The following is a 24,599-nucleotide window of genomic DNA, read 5'->3' as shown; positions in this document are numbered from 1 at the left end:
CATTCTATTTGTATATTTACAAAGTCAACTTATTGCCCCCCCAACAATCTGGGTCCTCATTTTACCTACCTTATAAAGGATGGAAGGCTGAGTCAACCTCGGGCCGGGCTTGAACCTGCAGTAATTGAAGGCTGCTGTGTTCTAATAACAGGCTTCTAACAGCCTGAGCTATCACGGCCCTGTACTGATCAGGGCATTACGACCATTCATTGAGTGACCGTTCCAGGTTATGCCAGTGCTGAAAAAAGTGATCTACATTTTTAATCACCATTTGTGATCTTCCCAGCAGAGCTTCTGAGAAGCAAAGTTAATTGGGAAAACCAGATTTTCTTAATGATCATGGCAAAAAACAAACAAACCATAAAATGAGGCACGGTCATGTAAAGGTAAAGGTAAAGGTTCCCCTCACATACATGCTAGTCGTTCCCGACTCTAGGGGGCGGTGCTCATCTCCGTTTCAAAGCTGAAGAGCCAGCGCTGTCCGAAGACGTCTCCGTGGTCATGTGGCCGGCATGACTCAACACCAAAGGCGCACGGAACACTGTTCCCTTCCTACCAAAGGTGGTCCCTATTTTTCTACTTGCATTTTTACGTGCTTTCAAAACTGCTAGGTTGGCAGAAGCTGGGACAAGTAATGGGAGCTCACCCTGTTTACACGGCAGCATTAGGGATTTGAACCGCTGAGCTGCCATCCTTTCGATCGACAAGCTCAACGTCCTAGCCCCTGAGCCACCGCGTCCCTCCCAATTACCTTAATTACCGCACTACTTAATGACAAAAATTCTGGCCCCAAGTCGAGGACTACCTGTATAGAAAGACTAAAATCTTGTATGATATTTCAGCATTTCTGCACAAAACTCAGGTGACACCCACACTTGTGTGAGATTTGATGATCTCACAAGGATTCAGCTTTTAAGGAAAAAAAGAAAAGAAATAATTCTAATCTGAATTTGAATTGGTGAACAAGTTGGCACTGTTTTTCAGAGTCTGAATGTTTGGGTGGTTATTGATGCTGTACAGGTAGTCCTTGACTTAGGACCATTTATTTGATGACCGTTTAAAGTTACAAAGGCACTGAGAAAAGTGATTTCTCACACTTATGACTGTGGCAGGATCCCCACATCACATAATCAAACTTTACGTGCTTGGCATGTTATCTACCACAGTTGCAGCGTCCTGGGGGCGGGGTCCTAGGATTATCATTTGCAAACTTCCTAGCCAGCTTCTGACAAGCAAAGTCAGTGGGGGAACGGCTGATTCGCTTAACAACTGCACGATTCACTTAACAACGGTAGTGATTCGCTTAACAACCATTCCCAAAAGGTCGCAAAACGGGGGTACAACTCACAAACAACTGCCTTGCTTAGCAGCAGAAATTTGCCTTAATGACTGTAGTGATTTATTTAACAACCGTGACAAATGGTCGCAAAATGCGGGCACAACACACTGACAACTGCTTTGCTTAGCCAACAGAAACATTGTGGTCATAAATCAAGGACCACCTGTATTCCCAGCTTCACTGCACCCACTAAGCTAGGAATAAGATTGCCTGAATTCTTGGTCATGGAAGATGGAACGCAAAGCATCTCTCTTTCGCCCCCAAGCCAGGAAACCAAGATCCATGGTCCACCATCAGCAGGTGGATCCAGTGAAGCTGCCAGCATGATTTCGGCAGATTCCGACAGCAACAAATAGCTCCTGTGGGCCAATCCCAGCCCACTTGGGTCTGATGTATAGCAGCATTAACAGTGGTAACCACAAGGTTTCACCAAGAGACATTGGCCGGTAACAAGTGGACAGAATCATCTCTGTTTTTGTTGTTTTTTTGCATTTATATCCCGCCCTTCTCCGAAGACTCAGGGTGGCTTACACTATGTTAAGCAATCTCTGTGTCAGGGTTCCGAGTAACATACCCACAGCAGGCAAAACTCTTGAGGGAGGTAGATTCCTCAAAGAATAGCTTTATTGCAGGGGTGAAATGCTCCCGGTTTGGACCGGATCGCCTGATCGGGTAGCGATGGCGACGGGTGGTTCGGAGAACCAATAGCAAAAATCCCTCTTCCCCCCCCCCACCATGCCCAGCTGAGCCGCGCGATCATCAGAGTTTTTTGGGTTTTTTTTTACTTTTAAAAGCATTTTTCCTTCGGCCAAAAAAATGCTTTTAAAAGTAAAAAAAAAAAAGCCTCTGATGATCATGCGGCTCATCTGGGATCGTCAGAGGCTTTTAAAACCTCTTCGGCCGAAGAGGTTGTAGGAAAAAATGCTTTTAAAAGGTTCTGGCGATCCTAGCTGAGTTGCCTGATTATCAGAGGCCTTTTTTTTCCTTTTAAAGGCAAAAAAAATGCTTTTAAAAGAAAAGAAAAGCCTCTGATGATCAGGCAACTCTGCTGGGATCATCGGAGGAGCCTTTTAAAAGCATTTTTTCTACAACCTCTTCGGCCGAAGAGGTTGTAGAAAAAATGCTTTTAAAAGTAAAAAAAAAAAGTTGGCCACGCCCACCCAGTCACATTACACCCCCCACCAAGCCACGCCCACAGAGCCAGTAGTAATAAATTTTACATTTCACCCCTGCTTTATTGGATATGCCATATTGTCATATGCTGAAATGCACCGGCTGAAATGACCTTGGTTCCTAAGAGAAAGTATTTTGTTTTGGCTAAAAAAAAAAACCAGCTATCTCTACTCCCTCCTCCCTATCCCTTAGCTCCAGATGTGGCAGCCCTGAAGCCTCAAAATGGCCTCAGTTCTGGTCAGCTTCAGGGTTGACACTCTGTTCATTAAATATTCTTAAGATAGATAGCAGGCCTGAAGATCCAACGAAAAAGACGGTATCTAAATACATTTGTTCTTTGAGGAAAAGCAATGCCTCGGAGGTCGATTTTTGATGGATGCGTTAGTTGGAGCCTGGCATTTTTGCCTCTATAGATGGGAAGTTTGGATGTGGAGGACTTCCTCTGGCCTCCATCTTTGTTGGCCAAGAAAGGTAGTTGGAGTCACAATGAAGTTCCTTTCTGGTCAGCCAGAGATAGACCTGATCACCTCACCCGAACCACAGGAATGTCCAACCTTGGCCACTTTAAGACCTGTGGACTTCATGGCTGGGGAATTCTGGGAGATGAAGTCCACAGGTCTTAAAAGTGGCCAAGGTTGGACCCCCCTGCCATACAGAAGAGGAATAAATTCAGAAACCATTGAAGGCATCAAAGGTTAACCCAACAGCTATTCTGCGGTGTTGGTTGACTGTTCTGCATTGTTCTTGGTTTCCTGATGGTCCTTGCCAATGGCAAGTTTCTGTCGCTATTCTTCAAGAAAGCAGAAGTTGATCTAAATTCAGAGGGAGTCAATGCCTGCAGCTGAAGGGAGGGGTTTTCCTCCAGAGAAGAATCTTAAATCCTCACTTCTAGGTAGAGGAATTTTCCCCTCGATTCCATCTTTCAGGGATCCTACAGGTCAGGGATTCTGTTTTTTCAGGCATGGGATAAGATGACAGGCAGTCCTCAACTTACGATCAGAGTATAGACCATACTTGGTGTCGCTAAGCAAGGCGGCGGCTAGGTGGTAAGGTGCACCCAATTTCATGACCTTTTTTGTCACGGTTGTTAGGTGAATCAGTTCGGTTCTTAAGTGAATCATGAGGTCCTTAAGCAAATCCAGCTTGCCCCATTGACTAGGAAAAGACTCAAATGGCGATCAGATATAACTCTGCAATCACCATAAATACACGCCTGTTGCCAAGCAGCCAAATTTTGATCACATCACCGTGGGAGCGCAAGGACCAGGTTATAAATCACCTTTTTTAGTGCCACTGTAACTTTGAGCAGTTGCTAAATGAATGGTTATAAGTCGAGGACTGCTTATATTAAAAGTTTAATCGGTGACAGACTTCCCGCCTGCCTTCATCTAACATGCTAGCTGGGCTTGTATTAATGTTAATTAGGGTTTTGTTGTGACTTACTGTATAGGCAAACCAGTTTAAATGGTTAGTTTATAATAGTGTAACAGAATAACAGAGTTGGAAGGGACCTTGGAGGTCTTCTAGTCCAGCCCCCTGCTCAAGCGGGAGACTCTACGCCATTTCAGACAAATGGCTGTCCAGTCTTTTCCTGAAAGCCGATGTCGTGTCCCACTCCTCCGCTGACGGTCGGGTCAGGGAAATCCGAATCAGGCTTGCCTCTGCAGCTCTGCCCAAAGTCCTAGCAAAGTCCTCAGAGCAGGCAGGAGACCAGTAAGTGACTTCAGCAAGATAAGTTCGACTTTGCCTGACTCTGCCAGAAAGCAGATCCTTTATATAGGCCATGGGGTGTGGCTCCATGACTCAGCACTCATTAAGGCCTGCCCCTCCCTTCCTTCTGTTGCCTCCGCCTATCCAATCTTCTGATGCGAGGGTCACTCCAATCAGCTGTTGTTGGAAGTAAACTTTCCTCAGGCTCACATGCTGTGGAGGAGGGGGAGGGGTCTAGCTGCTCCGTTTGCCTGGGCATGGAGCCAGGGCTGGGGCCGGGGGATGCTCCCTCCTCTGCAGCCTGCTTGGGCATGGAGCCAAGGCTGGGACCGGGAGGTGCCCCCTCCTCTGCAGCTTGTCTGGGCATGGAGCCAGAACTGGGGCCGGGAGGCATACATTCCTCCGTGTTCGGGAGCAGATAACCAGACCCCGGCTGCGGTGAGAGTGGACAAGACACAACAGCCTCCAGCAGTTTATGCAGATATGCTTCAAGTGGCCCAGATACATCCCCAACTTTGTGGGTGTTCCTCAGCAGGACTGATGATAACATGGCCATGATGATGTTGTAGCACAAATGTCATGCTATGTGTGACGTACCAGCGGCTTCCAATTCGCTTGTCCCAAAGGTGTTTTTTCAAAAAGGCAACTGAACTTTGTTTTTCTTCGAAGACGTTTCTCTTCTCATCCAAGAAACTTCTTCAATTCTGAAGACAGAACTGAAGAAGCTTCTTGGGTGAGAAGCAAAATGCCTTCAAGGAAAAAACAACAAAAACAAAATCCAGTCGCCTTTTGAACAAGCATCTTTGGGACAACCAGGACCTGGATGACTGAGAATCTCCATAGACCTTCTAATTAGCTTGTTCCCTCAATTTATCCTATATTTGCTTTTGGGCAATCTGGGAACCTAGATCCCTTCTCTGACCCCCTCAGAGATAGGCCTCTCTTTCTCTCTCACACACATCCTGAGTTTACCCCAAAACTGAAATCATATTTTTGGCTACTAAACATTGAAGAATGAGTTTTGCCTTGTCTACGGGGGTGGGGAACAATGGCCCTTTTATGACTTGTGGACTTCAATTCCCAGAATTCTTGAGCTAGCCCATGGAATTCTGGGAGTTGAAGTCCACAAGTCATAAAAGGGCCATTGTTCCCCACCTCTGGTCTACAGCAGGGGTCTCCAACCTCGGCCACCTTAAGACTTGTGGACTTCAACTCCCAGAATTCCATGGGCTAGCTCAAGAATTCTGGGAATTGAAGTCCACTAGTCATGAAGAGGACATTGTTCCCCACCTCTGGTCTATAGCAAGTGTCTCCAACCTCGGCCACCTTAAGACTTGTGGACTTGAACTCCCAGAATTCCATGGGCTAGCTCAAGAATTCTGGGAATTGAAGTCCACAAGTCATAAAGGGGACATTGTTCCCCACCTCTGGTCTATAGCAGGGGTCTCCAACCTTGGTCACTTGAAGACTTGTGGATTTGAACTCCCAGAATTCCTCAGCCAGGCCTCTGGTGGTGCAACAGGCTAATGCAGTCTGTTATTAACACAGCTGCCTGCAATTGCTGCAGGTTCAAGCCCCACCAGGCCCAAGGTTGACTCAGCCTTCCATCCTTTATAAGGTAGGTAAAATGAGGACCCAGATTGTTGGGGGCAATAAAAGTTGACTTTGTATATAATATACAAATGGATGAAGACTATTGCTTGACATAGTGTAAGCCGCCCTGAGTCTTCGGAGAAGGGCGGGATATAAATGCAAATAAAAAAAAAAGTCTTCAAGTGACCAAGGTTGGAGACCCCTGGTCTACAGGGTGTGAGTGGGTACAGGTCAAAAAAGTCAATATGGCATCCCCTTCCCAGTCGGCGCTCAGTTCTAATGATCAGCAACACAAAAACTGGCGCTAAGCAGAACGGACACTGCCCCTTCCTTACACGTTTTGCCCTTGAGATCAAATTATTTATTTATTATTTATTTATTATTTAAATTTTTATACCGCCCTTCTCCCGAAGGACTCAGGGCGGTTCACAGCCAGATAAAAAATACACAATAATACAATATAAATACGAGTAAAATACAATTAAAAAACTTATTAAATTGGCCAAGATTAAAAATTTAAGATAAAAACCCATTAAAAACCCATAAATTTAAAAACTAACCCAGTCCAGCGCAGATGAATAAGTGAGTTTTAAGCTCATGACGAAAGGTTGGAGGTCCGGAAGTTGTGAGTCCTGGGGAGTTCGTTCCAGAGGGTGGGGAGCCCCACAGAAGGCCCTTCCTGGGCGTGCCAGGCGACACTGTCGCGCCGGCGGCACCCTGAGAGTCCCTCTCTGTGAGGCGCACGGGTCGGTGAGAGGTATTTGGTAGCAGCAGGCGGTCCGTAAATAGCCCGGCCCTATGCCATGGGCGCTTTAAAGGCGTTCACCAACACCTTGAAGCGCACCGGAAGGCCACAGGTAGCCAGTGCAGCCTGCGCAGGATAGGTGTCACGGGAGCCACGAGGGCTCCCTCTATCACCAGCAGCTGCATTCTGGACTAACTGAAGCCTCCGGATGCCCTTCAAGGGAGCCCCATGTGAGAGCATTGCAGTAATCCAGGCGAGGCGTCACAAGGCGTGAGTGACTGTGCACAAGGCATCCCGGTCTAGAAAGGGGCGCAACTGGCGCACCAGGCGAACCTGGTGGAAAGCTCTCCTGGAGACGGCCGTCAGATGGTCTTCAAAAGACAGCCGTTCATCCAGGAGAACGCCCAAGTTGCGCACCCTCTCCATCGGGGCCAATGACTCGCTCCCAACAGTCAGCCGTGGACTCAGCCGACTGTACCGGGATGCCGGCATCCACAGCCACTCCGTCTTGGAGGGATTGAGCTTGAGCCTGTTTCTCCCCAGACCCGTACGGCTTCCAAACACCGGGACAGCACTTCGATAGCTTCGTTGGGGTTGCCCGGCGTGGAAAAGTACAGCTGGGTGTCATCAGCGTACAGCTGGTACCTCACACCAAAGCCACTGATGATCTCACCCAGCGGCTTCATATAGATGTTGAACAGAAGGGGCGAGAGAATCGACCCCTGCGGCACCCCACAAATTAGCGAGGGCCTTTTGACACACGGGCCTGCACACACAGACACACACACATACACACAGCAGGCCTTTCCGATAACTTTCACCTTTTGTTTTCTTGGCAATGGCTGAAATACTAAGCACCAGCGTTGGCTCAAGCGGTGTGCAGATTTCCAACAAATTATGTTGGGGTGAAGACAAATCTATGAAAAAGGAGGGGGGAAAAAACTTAGAGGAACTTAGAGGAAGTCTGGAATACCCGCTGACTTCATTGTTGGGATCAAGGAGTGGGGTGGGGGGGAAAGCCAATTATTTTATTTTAAAATGTAACAAACAGCAACAACCTTCTGCTTTTTCTGAACAGGTGGTATTTTAAAAAGAATCAAATCGTGCAGCTGTTTGGGGAAAAAAGAAAACACAAATTAATAATTTTCTCCTGTTAACATGTAATTAATGTTTGGTCACAGTTCTTCCCAGGGAGTGTGCAAATAGTCAGAAATGACAGAATCGGGGAAAGAGATTGCCGGGTTTTTTTTTGGTGCTGTTTCATTTCTCTGAGCGTGCCTGTTTGTGCGTCTGTGTGATTTTAATTGGCTTTAAAACAAAACAAGGACTTTTTTTAAAAAATATGAAAGAAACCCCCTGGTTGTTTTGCTGAGGTTTTTTTTCCCCCTCCTCATGAAGCATGAAGTATTTGTAGTGGCTTTGCACAAGGGTTGGGACAAATATCCTGTGGCAGTTTCTTTCTTTCTTCCTTCCTTCCTTCCTTCCTTCCTTCCTTCCTTCCTTCCTTCCTTCCTTCCTTCCTTCCTTCCTTCTTTCTTTCTTTCTTTATTCCTTCCTTCCTTCCTCTCTTCCTTCCTTTCTTTTCTTTCACTTCTTTGTTTCTTTCTCTTCTTTTTTCTTTCTTTTTCTTTCTTTCATTTTTCTTCCTTTCTTCCTTTTTTTCTCTCTTCTTTCACTTCCTTTGTTTTTTTCTCCTTTCTTTCTTTCTCTTTTTCTTTCTTTCTTTTTCTTCCTTTTCTCTCTCTTCTTTCTTTGTTTTTCTTTCTTTCTCTTCCTTCTTTGTTTCTCTTTCTCTTCTCTCTCTCCCTTTCTTTTCCTTCCGTCCTTCCTTTCTTTCTGTCTTTCTGTCTTTTTTCTGTCTTCCTTCCTTTCTGTCTTCCTTTCTTTTCTTTCACTTCTTTCTTTGTTTCTTTCTCTTCTTTTTTCTTTCTTTTTCTTTCATTTTTCTTTCTTCCTTCCTTTTCTCTCTCTTCTTTTACTTTTTTCTTTGTTTCTTTCTCTCTTCTTTTTTTCTTTCTCTGTCTTTTCTTTTCTTCCATTCTCTTTCTCTTCTTTCTTTCTTTCTCTTCTTTCTTTTTCTTTTTCTTTCTCTTCCTTCTTTGTTTCTCTTTCTCTTCTCTTCTCTCTCACTTCATCCTTTCCCTTCCTTTTTCTTCCTTCCTTCCTTCCTTCCTTCCTTCCTTCCTTCCTTCCTTTCGGATTTCAAGTGGACATAGGTAACCCCCCTGTCTGTTCTCCTTCACAATAAAAGCCATAGGAAAAGTGTCAGTGTGAATTGACAGAGACAAAAGAACTTGCCCAGAGTCACCCAGAGGATTCTGTGCTGAAGGAAGACTAGAACCCAGGTCTTTCCCCTTCTAGCCCATCCCCATCCCCACGACATCCAATTGGCTCTTGGGCTGAAAGGTAGGAGTTGGCCCAAATTCAGCCAATGAACTTCGGTGGCTGAGGAGGGACTAGAACCTGCAGCTCCCCTCCCCTAGTCTAGCGCCTGAGAAGTATAGTTGTATAGTTGAAGACAGTGGAATTGGTTCAAATTAAAACGGCTAGTTTTACAGAAGAAGCTAGACTTTGCCCCCAGGATTCTCTCCCGGTTGTAAATGTGAAGAATGGTCGTCAGCCACTTTTTTCCAGTGCCGTTGTAACTTTGAACGGTCACTAAATGAATGTTGTAAGTCAACGACTACCTGGAACCCCGAGAGTCAGTTTGGTTTAGTAACTAAAGACCCTGGGCTGGAAGCCAAGCGCCTGGGAGTTCTAGTCCTGCCTTAGGTGCAAAAGCCAAGAAAGCAATGGTGAAATGTAAAATTTGTTACTACTGATTCTGTGGGCGTGGCTTGGTAATGTGACTGGGTGGGCGTGGCCAACTTTTTTTTTTTACTTTTAAAAGCATTTTTTCTACAACCTCTTCGGCCGAAGAGGTTTTTAAAAAATGCTTTTAAAAGGCTCTGAGGATCCCAGCTGAGTTGCCTGATCATCAGAGGCTTTTGTTTTCTTTTAAAAGCATTTTTTTGTCCATTAAAAAAAAAAATCTCTGACGATCAGGCAACTCAGCTGGGATCGTCAGAGCCTTTTAAAAGCATTTTTACTACAACCTCTTCGGCCGAAGAGGTTTTTAAAAAATGCTTTTAAAAGGCTCTGAGGATCCCAGCTGAGTTGCCTGATCGTCAGAGGCTTTTGTTTTCTTTTAAAAGCATTTTTTTGTCCATTAAAAAAAAAATATCTCTGACGATCAGGCAACTCAGCTGGGATCGTCAGAGCCTTTTAAAAGCATTTTTTACAACCTCTTTGGCCGAAGAGGTTGTAGAAAAAATGCTTTTAAAAGGCTCTGACGATCCCAGCTGAGCCACGCGATCATCAGAGGCTTTTTTTTTAATACTTTTAAAAGCATTTTTTCGGCTGAAGAAAAAAATGCTTTTAAAAGTTAAAAAAAACCTTTGATGATCACGCGGCTCAGCTGGACATGGAGGGCGGGGCAGGGATTTTTGCTACCGGTTCTCCAAACCACCTGCCGCTATCACTACCGGATCGGGCGATCCGGTCCAAACCGGGAGCATTTCACCCCTGGAAGAAAGTGACTTTGGGCCAGTACTTCTCTCTCAACCCACAGAAGAAGAAGGCAGGACAACCTTTCCAAAAAAAAAATAAATGTGTCCAACAAAAGACAGTGACTTGTCCAAGCACAGACGGGCGAAAAGAAGAAAAGCTAGTCCCGTAGAATTGGAGGAATTCGAAGCCGATGCCAAGACGGATTTGCATCTCCAAATTTTATTTTATTTTATTTTTTTGGCTCCGTTTCTCTTCTCTCTTCCCGCCTCCCCCACTCCTCTCCTCCAGGCTATGAGTCTGCCAAAACTACCCTTAATCTAGTAATAAACTTAAGAGGAGCTGAGCTGAGGGAATGGTGTTAAAACGGCTTTGGCTGTAATTTAGCGGATTCCCTCGAAGACATTTTTGCATCGCTGGCTGATTAGGCGTCTTTTGGAAACAGGATTATTGGATCGCTATGAAACAATTGCTCTCTGACCTTCCGAACGGTGATGCTGACTGCCAGCCAAGGCCAGGGGGGCGAGGGGGGAGGACAGGGGGTGGTGTGACATAACAGAACCTAACCTAAACAGGCTAAACATCCCGGGAGATGTCCTGTTGTTACAAGTTGGCTGGCAGATCTTGAAGTTGGCTCCGTGCCATCCTGCGAAAATTGCCGCCCGCATATTTTGAAATGGAGTCTCCGTCTGGGGGGAAATTGGGAGCTTTTGATCTTGGCAAACGCAGCTTGTTCGACGGCCTGTGTTTTAACCCTGGACCGTTCCTGCTCTCCCCTGACCCAGCCCCTCGGGAGGAGAGCTGCTCAGACTGGATGGCATCAAAGTGTCCCAGATGGCCGGGGCCATAGAGAAGGCAGCCAGCTTACCAAAGCACGCTGTTGATTTGAATGTTCCAATTTTATTTTTATTTTTTTCCTGTTAGGGTCCATGAAACTATACATACAAGTGGTCCTCTACTTACAGCCACAATGGGGATCAGAATTTCTGTTGTTAAGCATATCCTGCATGGGACTTGCCAATGGCATCTCCTTGCCCATTTTGCAAGATATATAGATATATATATCTTGTGTGTGGGTGTATACACACCCACCCACACATACATACACATATATATTGAGACAGACAGACAGATGGATGGATAGGCAGGTAGATAAATAGGTAGATACTGCACGAATCAAGAAGAGGGCTGTGAAAATATTTACAGATCCCTCACATCCTGGACATAAACTGTTTCAACTCCTACCCTCAAAACGACGCTATAGAGCACTGCACACCAGAACAACTAGACACAAGAACAGTTTTTTCCCGAAGGCCATCACTCTGCTAAACAATTCCCTCAACAATGTCAAACTATTAAATCTACACTACTATTAATCTTCTCATCGTTTTCATCACCAATCTCTTTCCACTTAACTGTATGACTGTATGACTGTAACTTTTTGTTGCTATCACTAAGGGTTAAATTGCAACCTATGCAACCTATGACCATTCTTTGTGTTGTAAATGTTGTACCTTTGATGAAGGTATTTTTTTTTCTTTATCTTTCTTTCTCGTACACTGAGAGCATATGCACCAAAGACAAATTCCTTGTGTGTCCAATCACACTTAGCCAATAAATTCTATTCTATTCTATTCTATTCTATTCTATTCTATTCTATTCTATTCTATTCTATTCTATTCTATTCTATGATAGATAGATAGATAGATAGATAGATAGATAGATAGATAGATAGATAGATGAGAGAGAGAGAGAGAGAGAGAGAGAGAGAGGATAGCGATAGAGGGATATAGATATTGATATTACAGGTAGTCCTTAATTTACAACCAGAATTGGGATCAGAATTTGCCAAGCAAGGCAATTGTTAAATCAGTCATGCCTAATTTTACAACCTTTTTTTTTTCTTTGCCATGGTTGTTAAGACAATCACAGCAGTTAAATGAATCACATACAGGTAGTCCTTGACTTGCAACCACAACCCTGTTGCTAAGTGAGGCATTTGTTGTGAGTTTTGCCCCATTTTACGACCTTTCTTGTCACGGTGGTTAAGTGAATCCCTGCAGTCGGTAAGTTAGTGACAAGGTTGTTAAGTGAATCTGGCTTCCCCGTTTCATTTTTTTTTTTTTTGTCGTCAGAAAGTCGCAAAAGTGGATCCCAGGACACAGCAACGGTCATAAATACGAACCAGTTGCCAAGCGTCTGAATTTCGATCACATGGGGATGCTGCCATGGTTGTAATTGTGAAAAACTGTCAGTTTTTTAAGGGTTGTTTTATTTTCTGTTTGTATTTTATTTGCCTGTTCACCGCCCTGAGTCCTTCGGGAGAAGGGCGGTATACAAATTAAAACATCATTATTATTATTATTATTATTATTATTATTATTATTATTATTATTATTATTATTATTATTATTATTAGTCACTTTTTTTCAGTGCCGTTGTAACTATGAACGGTCTCTAAATGAACGGTTGTAAATTAAGGACTACCTGTAGCCGTTAAGCGAATCCAGCTTCCCCAATTGACTTCGCATGTCAAGGTCCGCTGAGAAGGTCTCCAATGGCACGCAAATCCTACCCCATCCAGTCCAGGGAAAACCATCTCCACGGAAGAGTCTCTAGTGGCCAAATGGTTGGGGCCGCTGGTATAGGATTTTCTGCCTGAGAAGGGGGTTGGACTAGGCCAGGGGTCTCCAACCTTGGCAACTTTAAGCCTGGCGGACATCAACTCCCAGAATGTCCCTCAGAATGAAAATCTTGAACCAACATGTCATTCCATTACAGAGAAAGGCACAGCAATGGAATGAGCAAATGACCTTGGGCGAGAGGAGGAAGCGCTGTAGACTAGGCCAGGGGTCTCCAACCTTGGCAACTTTAAGCCTGGCGGACATCAACTCCCAGAATCCCCCAGCCAGCAAAGCTGGCTGGGGGATTCTGGGAGTTGAAGTCCGCCAGGCTTAAAGTTGCCAAGGTTGGAGACCCCTGGATTAGAAGACCTCCCCAAGTCCCTTCCAACTTTTTTAATCTGTTATTCTACCCATTTTGTGGGAGCGTCAGGGTTTTGTTTTTGTTTTTTTCCCTTGATGGTTCCTTGATTAATGCCTTGCTTTCCTGCTTGATGGTGAGAGCTTGAGCATCGCTTTCTCTCTGATTGTGGAGAGTGCATCCCCGAACACCAAACAGCAGTCAGAAGATACAATGAAAACTCTTTAATCTCACGGGCAGACTCAACTATAGTTTTAGCTGGGAAACTGTGAGTAGACTAAGCTATATCCGAAAACATGAGGGAATTCCTGAAAGCTTGGCATTCAGACAAATCAACCATCAATAGACGCATAGAGATAAGCTATATTTACAGACCATTCAAAAGAGACAATAAAAAGGCTTAGGAGGAAACAAAACAGACCAGAGACACATCCTCTCCAGCAGCCAACACCCAGATAAGCAGGGATTAACACCAGACAAACAATCAAGCAGGAGACAATACCCCAATCAAGGAATTACCAAGGAGAAAACCACACCCCCACAAAAACTTGCCAGGGCACGCTACTGTATATAAAACAGGGAGCAAGCCCCATACCCGCTGGCACTCATGATGTTACCTAGGTGGGTAATGAAATGTGCCGGCTGGGGAATTCTGGGAGTTGAAGTCCAGATATTCAGTCAAATGCAAATGATTGAATGTGGCGATTGTTCTACCTTTGGAAGACCTGCGTTACGTTTTCCCATTGTGCTTTTTATTCTTTTGCCCTCGGTTGTCTTGTTAAAATCATCTACCTCTTCCTATCCATCACGCCAAGCAACAGTGCGACATCAGAGGTCTTGAGAGATGGAAAAGGAAGTGTCAATCCTGAAGTGAACCTGGCTGAGGCCATCTTGGAGGCTTCAGGGTTGCCACACAACAGAGGGAGGAGGCGAAAATAGCTAGATGAGGTTTTCTAGCCAAAACAATAAAGTTTTCCTGTGGGAACCAAGGTCATTCTTCACCAGTGGCTGGCCAGAGGAGGAGTGAAGTAACCAAGCAACTAGCCAGCACCTGGATCCAATAGCGTGACCAGTGACTTGGGGGAAAGGGGAAACTTTAATCTTTTAATTTGTTGAAAGCCGCTGGGACTTTCAGAGTTGGCTTTCGCCAGTTGTGCCAATATGATGTATCCAATAAACTGTTCTTTCGGGAACTCGCCTGCCTCAGCGTTCTACTTTCTATGAGTGTATTACTTGGAACGCTGACAGGAAGTGGGTTTCTCTGGAACAAAATAAAAATAAAAATCCAACTCTTTCTCTTTTTTTTTTTCCTTTCTCCCCCACCCCGCAGACGATTCCCTCTACGAATCGCCAGAGCCCATTTTCACCAGCAACAATTCCTGCTGCAGCTTCACCGTTCCCGATGCCTTCTTCGTGGTGGTGCCGATGTTTTGGACTATCTTCGCTTCCTAGCCCCCCGGCGGAATTGCAGACGAGAAAAAAAGGGGGGGTTTTCTTTTACAGCGGCAGCTGCAAAAACCAAGGGGGAGGGGAGGAGGAAACGTATCGGAGAAAAGAATGAAAGGAAGAAGAGGAATATTTGTTACCGGGATGAGGGGGTGAGGGTGTTGCAAGGATTTTGATCTCCGGTCTCTGCCAACGTCAAGTGAAGAAGGGGCCCTGGATTTCCGGTCTTTGCCTTCACGTCTTCTGAAAAAAACACCCTAAACTGAGCCAACCCACCCCCTAAGTCTGATGCAGTACAGAGGAAGGGAAAAAAAGGCTCAAAAAAAGTTTTTGTTTTTTTTAAAAAAACTGTGACACGGGGAGCTGAGCTGGTTTTATATTTCAAAAACAAAACAAAACAAAATCTTCCACAGACCTCTATCAAGCCAGCTGGTGTAAAAAAACAACAACAACAACACCCCCAACCCCTTTAGATTAATCCCCTGTGGAGTTTTTCTTTTTAAAATCTCTAGACCAAATATAGTCGGTTTTTTATTTTCTTATTTTTCTCAGCTTAACCTTTTCTGTTTTTTTGTGTGTGGGGGCGGGGTGGGTTTGTGTGTGTCTGCGTGTGTCTATTCTAGACTTTTTCCACAACTGGAACTCAAAAAAGAGACATCGCAATGGGGGGAGAAAGGAAATATGAGGCATTGGTGCCTCATTTTTTTTTATTATTATTTTTGAAAAGGGGTTTGAGGGATACCCTTTACATTCCCTTCGATGTGGTTTTTTTTTCGGTTTTTTTCTTTTTGGCTTGAATATGATGATACAGTGGCGAGGGTGAATGGACCCCTCGCGGTGACCAAATTACATTTTGTGATGGTGGAAACCCCTTAACGAAGAGAGCCACCAACTGTAACGAGACCGTTTCTTCAAAAACAAAAAACAAAAAAAAACCTTCCTTGAGGACTAGAATACTGTTTATGCCAAAACCTGTTACTCCTTCGGATGTCTTTGTTGTCATATTCCATGGGTGTCGTAGGCTTACTTGCCACTTGGAAAAGAAAAGAAGAAAAGAAAAAAGAAAAAAAAATAGATTAATAAAAAAAGCATCTCACACTTCCGGGCAATTTCCTTCCTCGATTTCTCCAAGAAAGACAATGGAAGTTGTGTATCCTCGAGACGAATCGAAACTCTGGATTGTGTTCTGTGTGTGTTCAAGGAGGGGGAGGTGGGAGGGAGGGTTGTCTGAACAGAAGGAAGATTTATGCAGGTCTAAAACTGGGAAAGTGTAATTTGTAAATCTTGTTTTTTTCTTTTTCCTGTTCATAAAGAAAGTTCGGGTTTTGGGGAGGGGGCGGGGGTGTGTGGAGGAGAAACCAGCACAATACAACTGAAGAGGCAACAGCCGGAACCCCCTGCCCGTGTGGCTGTACTCGTTTGAGGGGTGCTGAGCTGCCAAGTTCCGAAATAGCGGGTGTTTTGGGGCGCCCTCCCTTTGCAGACGAAATGTCCTGAATGACCAATTTTCATGCTCCAAAAAAAAAAAAAAAAACAAAAAAAAAAAACCATCCAAACATCGCCTTGTGGGCTTGTAATGCATTGATCCATTCTGTGGCGAGAAGACGGAAATGGATCCTGCAGAGTTCTGAGCCAGGCCTGAAGTAGATTTCCCCCTTTGGGTTTCTTGGCTTGGAAATCCCCAAAGCAAACAAAATGGGGGATTTGACTTGTTTGCCGTCCTGAATCTCCCTTGTTCCTTCCCTCAATCCTTTTCCTCTGTGGTGTCTCCCTTTCTGCATGTGTGGACATCAAATCCACACGTCTTGAAGTGGCTGAGGTTGTGAAACTGCTCTAAACTTTTCTTAAACCCAACTCCTTTCTTCCTCCTGACCTACCATGAATTTATCTAACCAGGGTAGGAGAAGAAGACGTACAGGGGACTTATAAATCCAACACCGCTAGTCCTTGATTTATGACCGGTTGCTCACCGGCTATTCAAAGTTATGACAGGCCCCCAAAGTTAAAACAACCCAGTTCCAATATCTCCCCTCGCAAACCCTGACCCCATGGTCACGTGGCCATATGTCAGGTTATTCTGCATTTATGACCGTTTGCAGCATATGTCCGCAATTTACTACATTTTTGGGAGGTTCTTCCAGAAACAAATGCCCCCCCTAGTAAACAAGGACATTGCTTTACAGCACAAAAAAAAGGTTGTAAAAATCATGCGATGACCTGTTTTATGACGGTTGTAACTTACAATCATCATTGCAAGGCTCAATTACGGTCATAACCTGAGGATTTCCTCTCTATAAAATGAAGGAAGAAAGGGAAAGAGCTTAGTGAACAAATCCATTTGAATTTAGAAGTGAAAAGAATAAGAGGAGAGGTGTGATTTTGCAGAGCGGCTCTGCAGTGGTCCGGTTTACACACTGCACTAACACACCTCTTGTTTCATCATGGCTTATTCAACAAGCTATGCGAGCCTAACTTCACAAATGGCACTAAGCCCACAAACTGGAATTTCTGACCCCGCAAGCCCACATCTAACAAATAGCGTTACAGGTAGTCCTCAACTTACAACCATTCGTTTAGTGTCCGAAGTTACAACAGCATGGAAAAAAGTGGCTTATGCACGGTCACCTGATTACATTTTGGAAGCTTAGCAAGCTGTTCATATTTATGATGGTCGCAATGTCCCAGGATCACGTGATTCAGTGGTGAAATCTGAATTTCTTTGCTACCGGTTCTGTGGGCATGGCTTGGTGGGCCTGGCAGGGGAAGGATACTACAAAATCTCCATTCCCACCCCACTCCAGGGGAAGGATACTGCAAAATCTCCATTCCCACCCCATTCCCACTCCATTCCATTCCCACCCCATTTCAGGGGAAGGATCTCCATTCCCACCCTACTCCAGGGGAAGGATACTGCAAAATCTCCATTCCCACCCCACTTCAGGGGAAGGATATTGCAAAATCTCCATTCCCACCACACTCCAGGGGAAGGATACGGCAAAATCTCCATTCCCACCCCACTCCAGGGTTAGGAAACAGCATAATGTCCATTCCCACCCCATTCCCACTCCATTCCATTCCCACCCCATTTCAGGGGAAGGATCTCCATTCCCACCCTACTCCAGGGGAAGGATACTGCAAAATCTCCATTCCCACCCCACTTCAGGGGAAGGATATTGCAAAATCTCCATTCCCACCACACTCCAGGGGAAGGATACGGCAAAATCTCCATTCCCACCCCACTTCAGGGGAAGGATATTGCAAAATCTCCATTCCCACCACACTCCAGGGGAAGGATACGGCAAAATCTCCATTCCCACCACACTCCAGGGGAAGGATACGGCAAAATCTCCATTCCCACCCCACTTCAGGGGAAGGATATTGCAAAATCTCCATTCCCACCACACTCCAGGGGAAGGATACGGCAAAATCTCCATTCCCATCCCGCTCTGGGGCCACCCAGAGGTGGAATTTGCTGGTTCTTCAAACTACTCAAAATTTCCGCTACCGGTTCTCCAGAACCTGCTGGATTTCACCCCTGATGTGATTCCCCTGGCCGGCCTTCTGACCAGCAAAGTCACGGGGGTGGGGGGGGGGAGCCAAGATTCTCCTAACAGCCACATTGCTAATTTAACGGCTGCAATGATTCACTTAACAAGGGTGGCCAGAAAGGTCGTAAAATGGGGCAAAACTCACTGAACAAATTGTCTCGCTTGATATTAGAAACGTTGGGCTCAATTGTGGTCATAAGTTGAGGACTACCTGTATGCCCAGGTAACGCGTGACTGAAATCACTGCACTTCACTCCAAAACTTCAGAAGACCCAACAATGCACAAAAGTTCTAGTTTCTGATCCAAGATTGGATGAGGCACACGAGTCCTTGTGGTTGGCAGGCTGTGTGAAGCACCTGGATTGAGGAGGCTTTTTGGGATACTGCCCGATCCTATAGATATTTTGGCTTAGCCTATCCCCCAGATATTTCCCTTTAGGGCAGCAGCAGATGTGGCTCCAAACCCGGTTTACTTGCCTCTTTGCCCAAATTCAGAGGTAGGATTTGCAAGGAGGGCATAGATAGCTGCAGCTGGATGAGAGAGTTTTGTTTTTAGCTGATGTTGTGGTTTCTGTCAGAATTTGTCACAACTGCTTAACAGCAGCTCTGCTCCAAATCACACAATTAGGAGAAAGAGCGCTCAGAGTGCTAAGGCCAGCTACTCCCAACCATTCATTTAGTGACCGCTCAAAGTTTGCAACAGTACTGAAAAAAGTAACGTAAAACAGATCCTCGCACTTAAGACTGTCGCAGCATCCTCACAGATCAAAATTTGGGTGTCTGGCAACTGGCATATATTTATGAGAGTTACTGTGTCTTGGGGCAGGGTTCTGCAAACTTGGCTCTTTTAAGACTTGTGGACTTCAACTGGGAGTTGAAATCCACAAGTCTTAAAAGAGCCAAGTTTGCAGGCCCCTTTCTTGGGGGATCACGAGGTTGCCATTTGCAATCTTCCCAGCTGGCTTCCGATAAGACGAGCAGAGTCAATGGGGGGAAAATCAGATTCACTTAATGACCGCGTGATTTGCTTAACTACCTCAGTAATTCGCTGAACAACCTATGGGAGAAAAGATTGCAAAATCGGGTGAGAGACTCACTTAAATTTGTTTATTTAAGAACAAGATTTCTGGTCTCGGTTCTGGTTACGAGTTGAGGGAAGCTGGATTTGCTCGACGACTGTGTGATTCACTTAACGCAACTCGCTTTTCAACCATCTTGCTTAGTAACAGAAATGCCGGTCTCAATTGTGTTCGTACGATGAGGACTGCCTGCACAACCCAAGATATCTGAACAAAGAGATATTTTTAGAAGGTTTCTGTTAAATTCTCTGCAATGGGATTTCAGCCCATTTTCGAATTCTGTCTTTCTCCAGCAGTTTTGGACTTGTTTGGTTCTGGGGTTGGAGATTTCTTCTGTTGATGGACAGAACTTTGATTTCCTTTGTGGTACCGGTAGTCCTTTGAATCCAAAAATTTCGTTGCTAAGCAACACAGTTGTTACAAAAGTTTTGCCCCATTTTATGATCTTTTTGTTGGGGCTACGGCTGTTAAGTGAACCACACAATTGTTAAACAAACCTGGATTCCCGCCCCCACACTGACTTTGCTTGTCGGAAGCTGGCTGGGAAGATTACAAATGTTGATCACATGTCCCCGGGATAGTTCAAGTGTCATAAATATTATATTATAAACCACCCAGTCCCTCTTTGAGGGAATGGGCAGTTTAGAAATACGAAATATAAATAAATAAATAAACAAAAACACATGCCAGTTGCCTAACACTCGAGTTTTGATTACACGATCATGGGGATGCGGTCATAAGTGTGAAAACTGGTCATAAGCCACTTTTTTCAATGCCGTTGTAACTTCAAATGGTCAGTAAATGGGTGGTTGTAAACCACTTGTATTCATTTCACTGATTTGCCCCCTCCCAACAGGCTCATTGGGGGGGGAATGGTGCCTTATAAGAGATTCCCTTAAAACAAGGGTCTCCAAACTTGGCAACTTTAAGACTTGTGGACTTTGACTCCCAGAATTCCTCAGCCAGCCATGTTGCCTGAGGAATTCTGGGAATCAAAGTCCACAAGTCTTAAGGGTGCCAGTTTTGGAGGCCCCCTGCCTTAAAAGAAACTCTGAGGATGATACCGCACCGTTTGTGGGTTGAAAATGAGACATATTTTCTCCATAAAGCAAGCTGTGATTGTGTCAGCTCAATCGGGGCTTTGAAAAAGCCATCCCATTGGACATCATTATGTGGCTGAAGATCAGAAGGTTCGGACCGGTTCAGGCGAACCGGTAGTGACGACCTATGGATGGGCCTGCTTACCCGCCCCGGCGCTATGCCGCCCTATTTAGCCACATTTTCTCAGCCGCGAGCATGCTGCGTGAGCAAGCCACCCACGCACACTCACATTTTCGGTGCACGGCGAACCGGTAATAAAAAAAATGGGAAACCCACCTCAGCTGAAGATCTACTCTTCGAGGCAGGTCCTCACAATCACACAGTTGCACTGAAAATAGATCTCCTCGGGCAGCGACCGCTCTGAGCCAGATTCACAACCTCCTTGTCTTCCGACCCACCCAACCCCATCCCTGCCCCCTGTTCTCCTTTCTTAATGGCAGCAGGTTTTAGAAACTTTGCAAATCATGGTTTGGGGCATTGCCCAATGCTCCCCACCACACATTGGGAGGTGGGTGGGGGGTAACGCAGCCCATGGGACCAAGTCAAGAGAGCGAGAGATTTCCTTCTGTAGTTGCCAAGGTTGTGTGCTCGGCACTGGCTTGGTCCAGGTTTGCCGACGGCAGGTGTGAAGTATACAAAGCTATAAAAATCAATTAAATAAATAAAGTTAGGAAATGTCAGCTGGTATTACAGGTAGTCCTTGATTTACAGTCATTCGTTTAGTGACCGTTCAAAGTTAACAACGGCACTGAAAAAAAAAGGTGACTTATAACCGGTCCCCGGGATCACCATTTCTAATCACCTTCCCAGTCAGCTTTCGACAATCAAAGTCAATAGGGGAAGCCAGATTCGCTTAATGACCACACTGAACAACTGCAGCAATTCGTTTAACCAGCGTGGCCAAAAAGTCGTAAAACGAGGCAAACTCACTCAACAAGTGTTTTTTCTCTAAAGCAATGAAAACTTTAGGCTCGGCTGTGGTCATAAGTTGAGGACTAATTGTAACACCTCGGAGATGAGATAGAAAAAGGGCTGAATTTCACTGGTTTATTTCCACAGTTGAGGCCGAGGAAGGAAAGGAGACCACTCGGAAGGCCATTCATGATTTCCTCTGAAAATTTCTAGTTCTGCCTTCCTTCCAGCCGAGGATTCTGGAACCCATTCTGGGAACTGAAGTGCAAATTCTCCTTTCATATGACTGTATATTCCCACCTGACAATCTTTCTGTGGATGTTTTTAATTTTTTTTTTTCCGTTTTCCAACTCTCAGCAGACATCTGTAAAACAACAGCGCACCAATTTTACTCCGTCTCGGTGTGCCGCGGGACTTAAGTTGGAACAGTTGTTATATTTCTGTACATATTGCCAGCAGGCATAATACTGTGATTATGAATTATTATTAATTATTATTACTATTTTTAATGCATTTGCTGAAAATGAATGAGTCGGATTGTTGTTTTTTTTAATATCATTTTTTAAAAAAATTATTTCCTGGGGGAAGTGTGGAGGTATCCCTGTTGATTTTTTGGAAAGGGGTTAAAAAAAAAAGGTGACTTATAACCGGTCCCGGGATCACCATTTCTAATCACCTTCCCAGCCAGCTTTCGACAATCAAAGTCAATAGGGAAGCCAGATTAATGACCACACTGAACAACTGCAGCAATTGCTTAACCAGCGTGGCCAAAAAGTCGTAAAACGAGGCAAACTCACTCAACAAGTGTTTTTTCTCTAAAGCAATGAAAACTTTAGGCTCGGCTGTGGTCATAAGTTGAGGACTAATTGTAACACCTCGGAGATGAGATAGAAAAAGGGCTGAATTTCACTGGTTTATTTCCACAGTTGAGGCCGAGGAAGGAAAGGAGACCACTCGGAAGGCCATTCATGATTTCCTCTGAAAATTTCTAGTTCTGCCTTCCTTCCAGCCGAGGATTCTGGAACCCACTCTGGGAACTGAAGTGCAAATTCTCCTTTCATATGACTGTATATTCCCATCTGACAATCTTTCTGTGGATGTTTTTAATTTTTTTTTTTCCGTTTTCCAACTCTCAGCAGACATCTGTAAAACAACAGCGCACCAATTTTACTCCGTCTCGGTGTGCCGCGGGACTTAAGTTGGAACAGTTGTTATATTTCTGTACATATTGCCAGCAGGCATAATACTGTGATTATGAATTATTATTAATTATTATTACTATTTTTAATGCATTTGCTGAAAATGAATGAGTCGGATTGTTGTTTTTTTTAATATCATTTTTTAAAAAAATTATTTCCTGGGGGAAGTGTGGAGGTATCCCTGTTGATTTTTTGGAAAGGGGTTAAAAAAAAAAAAAGAAATGCAACGTTTTCCTGTTTTCCTGCTGTATTTTAAAAAAGCAAAACAAAACCTTGAATTAACAACTTGACGGTTCAAGGACTGTTTTCATATTTTCCGACACTGCTTTCCTTGAGCCTCCAGGAGGGAGAAAACTGCCTTCCAGGTTCTAGAGGCCCTCTGGAGGCCAGAAACGAGCCCGTTTCTGGCCTTCCCGAGCTTCCGGTAGGCCCGTTTTTCTCCCTCTCCGAGCTTCCGTGTGCGCCCTGCACTTACCTGCATCCAACATGGGCCGTGTGGGGACTCCTGGGAGGGGTGGGGTGGGGTGGGGTGGAGGGGGCCAGACAGGAGTGAGATATGGGGGTTCTCCAAACTGCACAGAATCTTAAGCTAGAGGTTCTCGAACCCCTGTGAACCCTCCAGCAGACCACCACTAAATGGAGCCCACTTGACCCTCTAGAGGAGAGGGTCTCCAAACCTGGAAGCTTTTAAGACTTCTGGACTTCAGCTCCCAGAAATCCCCGGCCAGAATGGCTGGCTGGAGAATTGTGGGAGTTGAAGTCCGCCGGTCTTCAAATTGCTTAGTTTGGAAAACACCGGTCTAGAGATTGGGCTTCCTTGGGATCAACATGGCCCAATGATGGACAGTCCAGATCAGGGGGTCTCCAACCTTGGTCCCTTTAAGACTTGTGGACTTCAACTCCCAGAGTCCCTCAGCCAGCTTTGCTTTGTGGAGTTGAAGTCCACAAGTCTTAAAGGGACCAAGGTTGGAGACCCCTGGTCCCGATGTTTGAGGTGAATACCTCCAATAATAACATCTAGAAAGTCCTACCTCTTGTGGAATGCTGTGTGATGGGAGAGTCAACAGGGGTACATAAATGTCCCATACGTGGTATCACCAAGTCAGAGGCCACCAGAAGCTGCAAAACATGGAACAGAAGCTCAAAAGTCCATCAGAGCTGGCCTTTGCTAGCCTGGAGGACGTTTGGAGGGTGTGGAGCAAAGCATTAGCAGAAATGGGCCTTCCTTGGCCAGTAGGACTATCGGAACCAGGTGCAGCATTTAAAAGTCCCCTCTGGGAAAGCAATGCAAAAGAGTGACCAGGCTTCTCTTGATTCATGTCCCTGAGCTTCCTTCTGGCTAGTCTGGCTCTGCAGATAATTTCTGTCTCTTCTCCAGTGCTGGAGAGCTGGATAATCAATCTTGATGTTGAAAGGCAGATGAATTAGTAGCTGGAAAGAAAACTACTCACTGCTGGTTTCATTTTCATTCCAACGGGAAGGGCAGCCAACTGTTGAATAAGGGCATGTGGTTCCTTTCTCTTACTACATTCTAGTCCTGACACAGAGATACCTCCTCCCCCATCTTTCTCCTTCCTCTCTTCTTCCTCCTCCACCTCCTCCATCCTCTTTTTTCTCCTCTTCCTCTTCTCCTCCCCCTCCTTTTCCTCTTCCTCCGTCCTCTCTTTCTCCTCCTTCTCTTCTTCATCCCCCTCTTCCTCCATCCTTTCTTGTCCTTGTCCTCGCCCTTATTCTCCTTATCTGTTCTTCCTCTTCTTCCTCCTCCTCCTCCATCCTCCTTTCGTCCTCATCCTTCTCCTTCATCCTCCTTTTCCTCTTCCTCCATCCTCTCTTCCTCCTCCTTCTCTTCTTCATCTCCCTCTTCCTCCATCCTCCCTTCTTCCTTGTCCTTGTCCTCGCCCTTATCCTCCTTATCCGCTCTTCTTCCTCTTCCTCCTCCTCCCCCTCCTCCTCCATCCTCTTTTATCTCCTCTTCCTCCATCCTCTCTTCCTCCTCCTTCATCCCTCTTCCTCCATCCTCCCTTCTTCCTTGTCCTTGCCCTTATTCTCCTTATCCGCTCTTCTTCCTCTTCTTCCTCTCCCTCCTCCCTCCTCCTTTCGTCCTCGTCCTTCTCCTTCACCCTCCTTTTCCTCTTCCTCCATCCTCTCTTCCTCCTCCTTCTCTTCTTTATCCCCCTCTTCCTCTATCCTCCCTTCTTCCTTGTGCTTGTCCTCGCCCTTATCCTC

General features: G+C 45.2%; 1 protein-coding gene across 1 annotated transcript in view; it reads left to right on the top strand.

Annotated features, from left to right (window-relative positions):
- The window catches only part of EFNA2 (ephrin A2), a 342,469-nt gene extending 326,740 nt beyond the window's left edge, over nt 1-15,729 (top strand). The window contains exon 4 of the mRNA XM_058163522.1: nt 14,419-15,729. Coding sequence (XP_058019505.1) covers nt 14,419-14,540 — 122 coding nt within the window. The 3' untranslated portion in view covers nt 14,541-15,729. The remainder of the gene's footprint in view (nt 1-14,418) is intronic.
- The last annotated feature ends 8,870 nt before the right edge of the window (nt 15,730-24,599 follow it).

The sequence above is a fragment of the Ahaetulla prasina genome, chromosome 1, assembly GCF_028640845.1.
Source record: "Ahaetulla prasina isolate Xishuangbanna chromosome 1, ASM2864084v1, whole genome shotgun sequence".
Lineage (NCBI taxonomy): Eukaryota > Metazoa > Chordata > Lepidosauria > Squamata > Colubridae > Ahaetulla > Ahaetulla prasina.
This window is presented reverse-complemented; position numbering and strand designations above follow the sequence as displayed.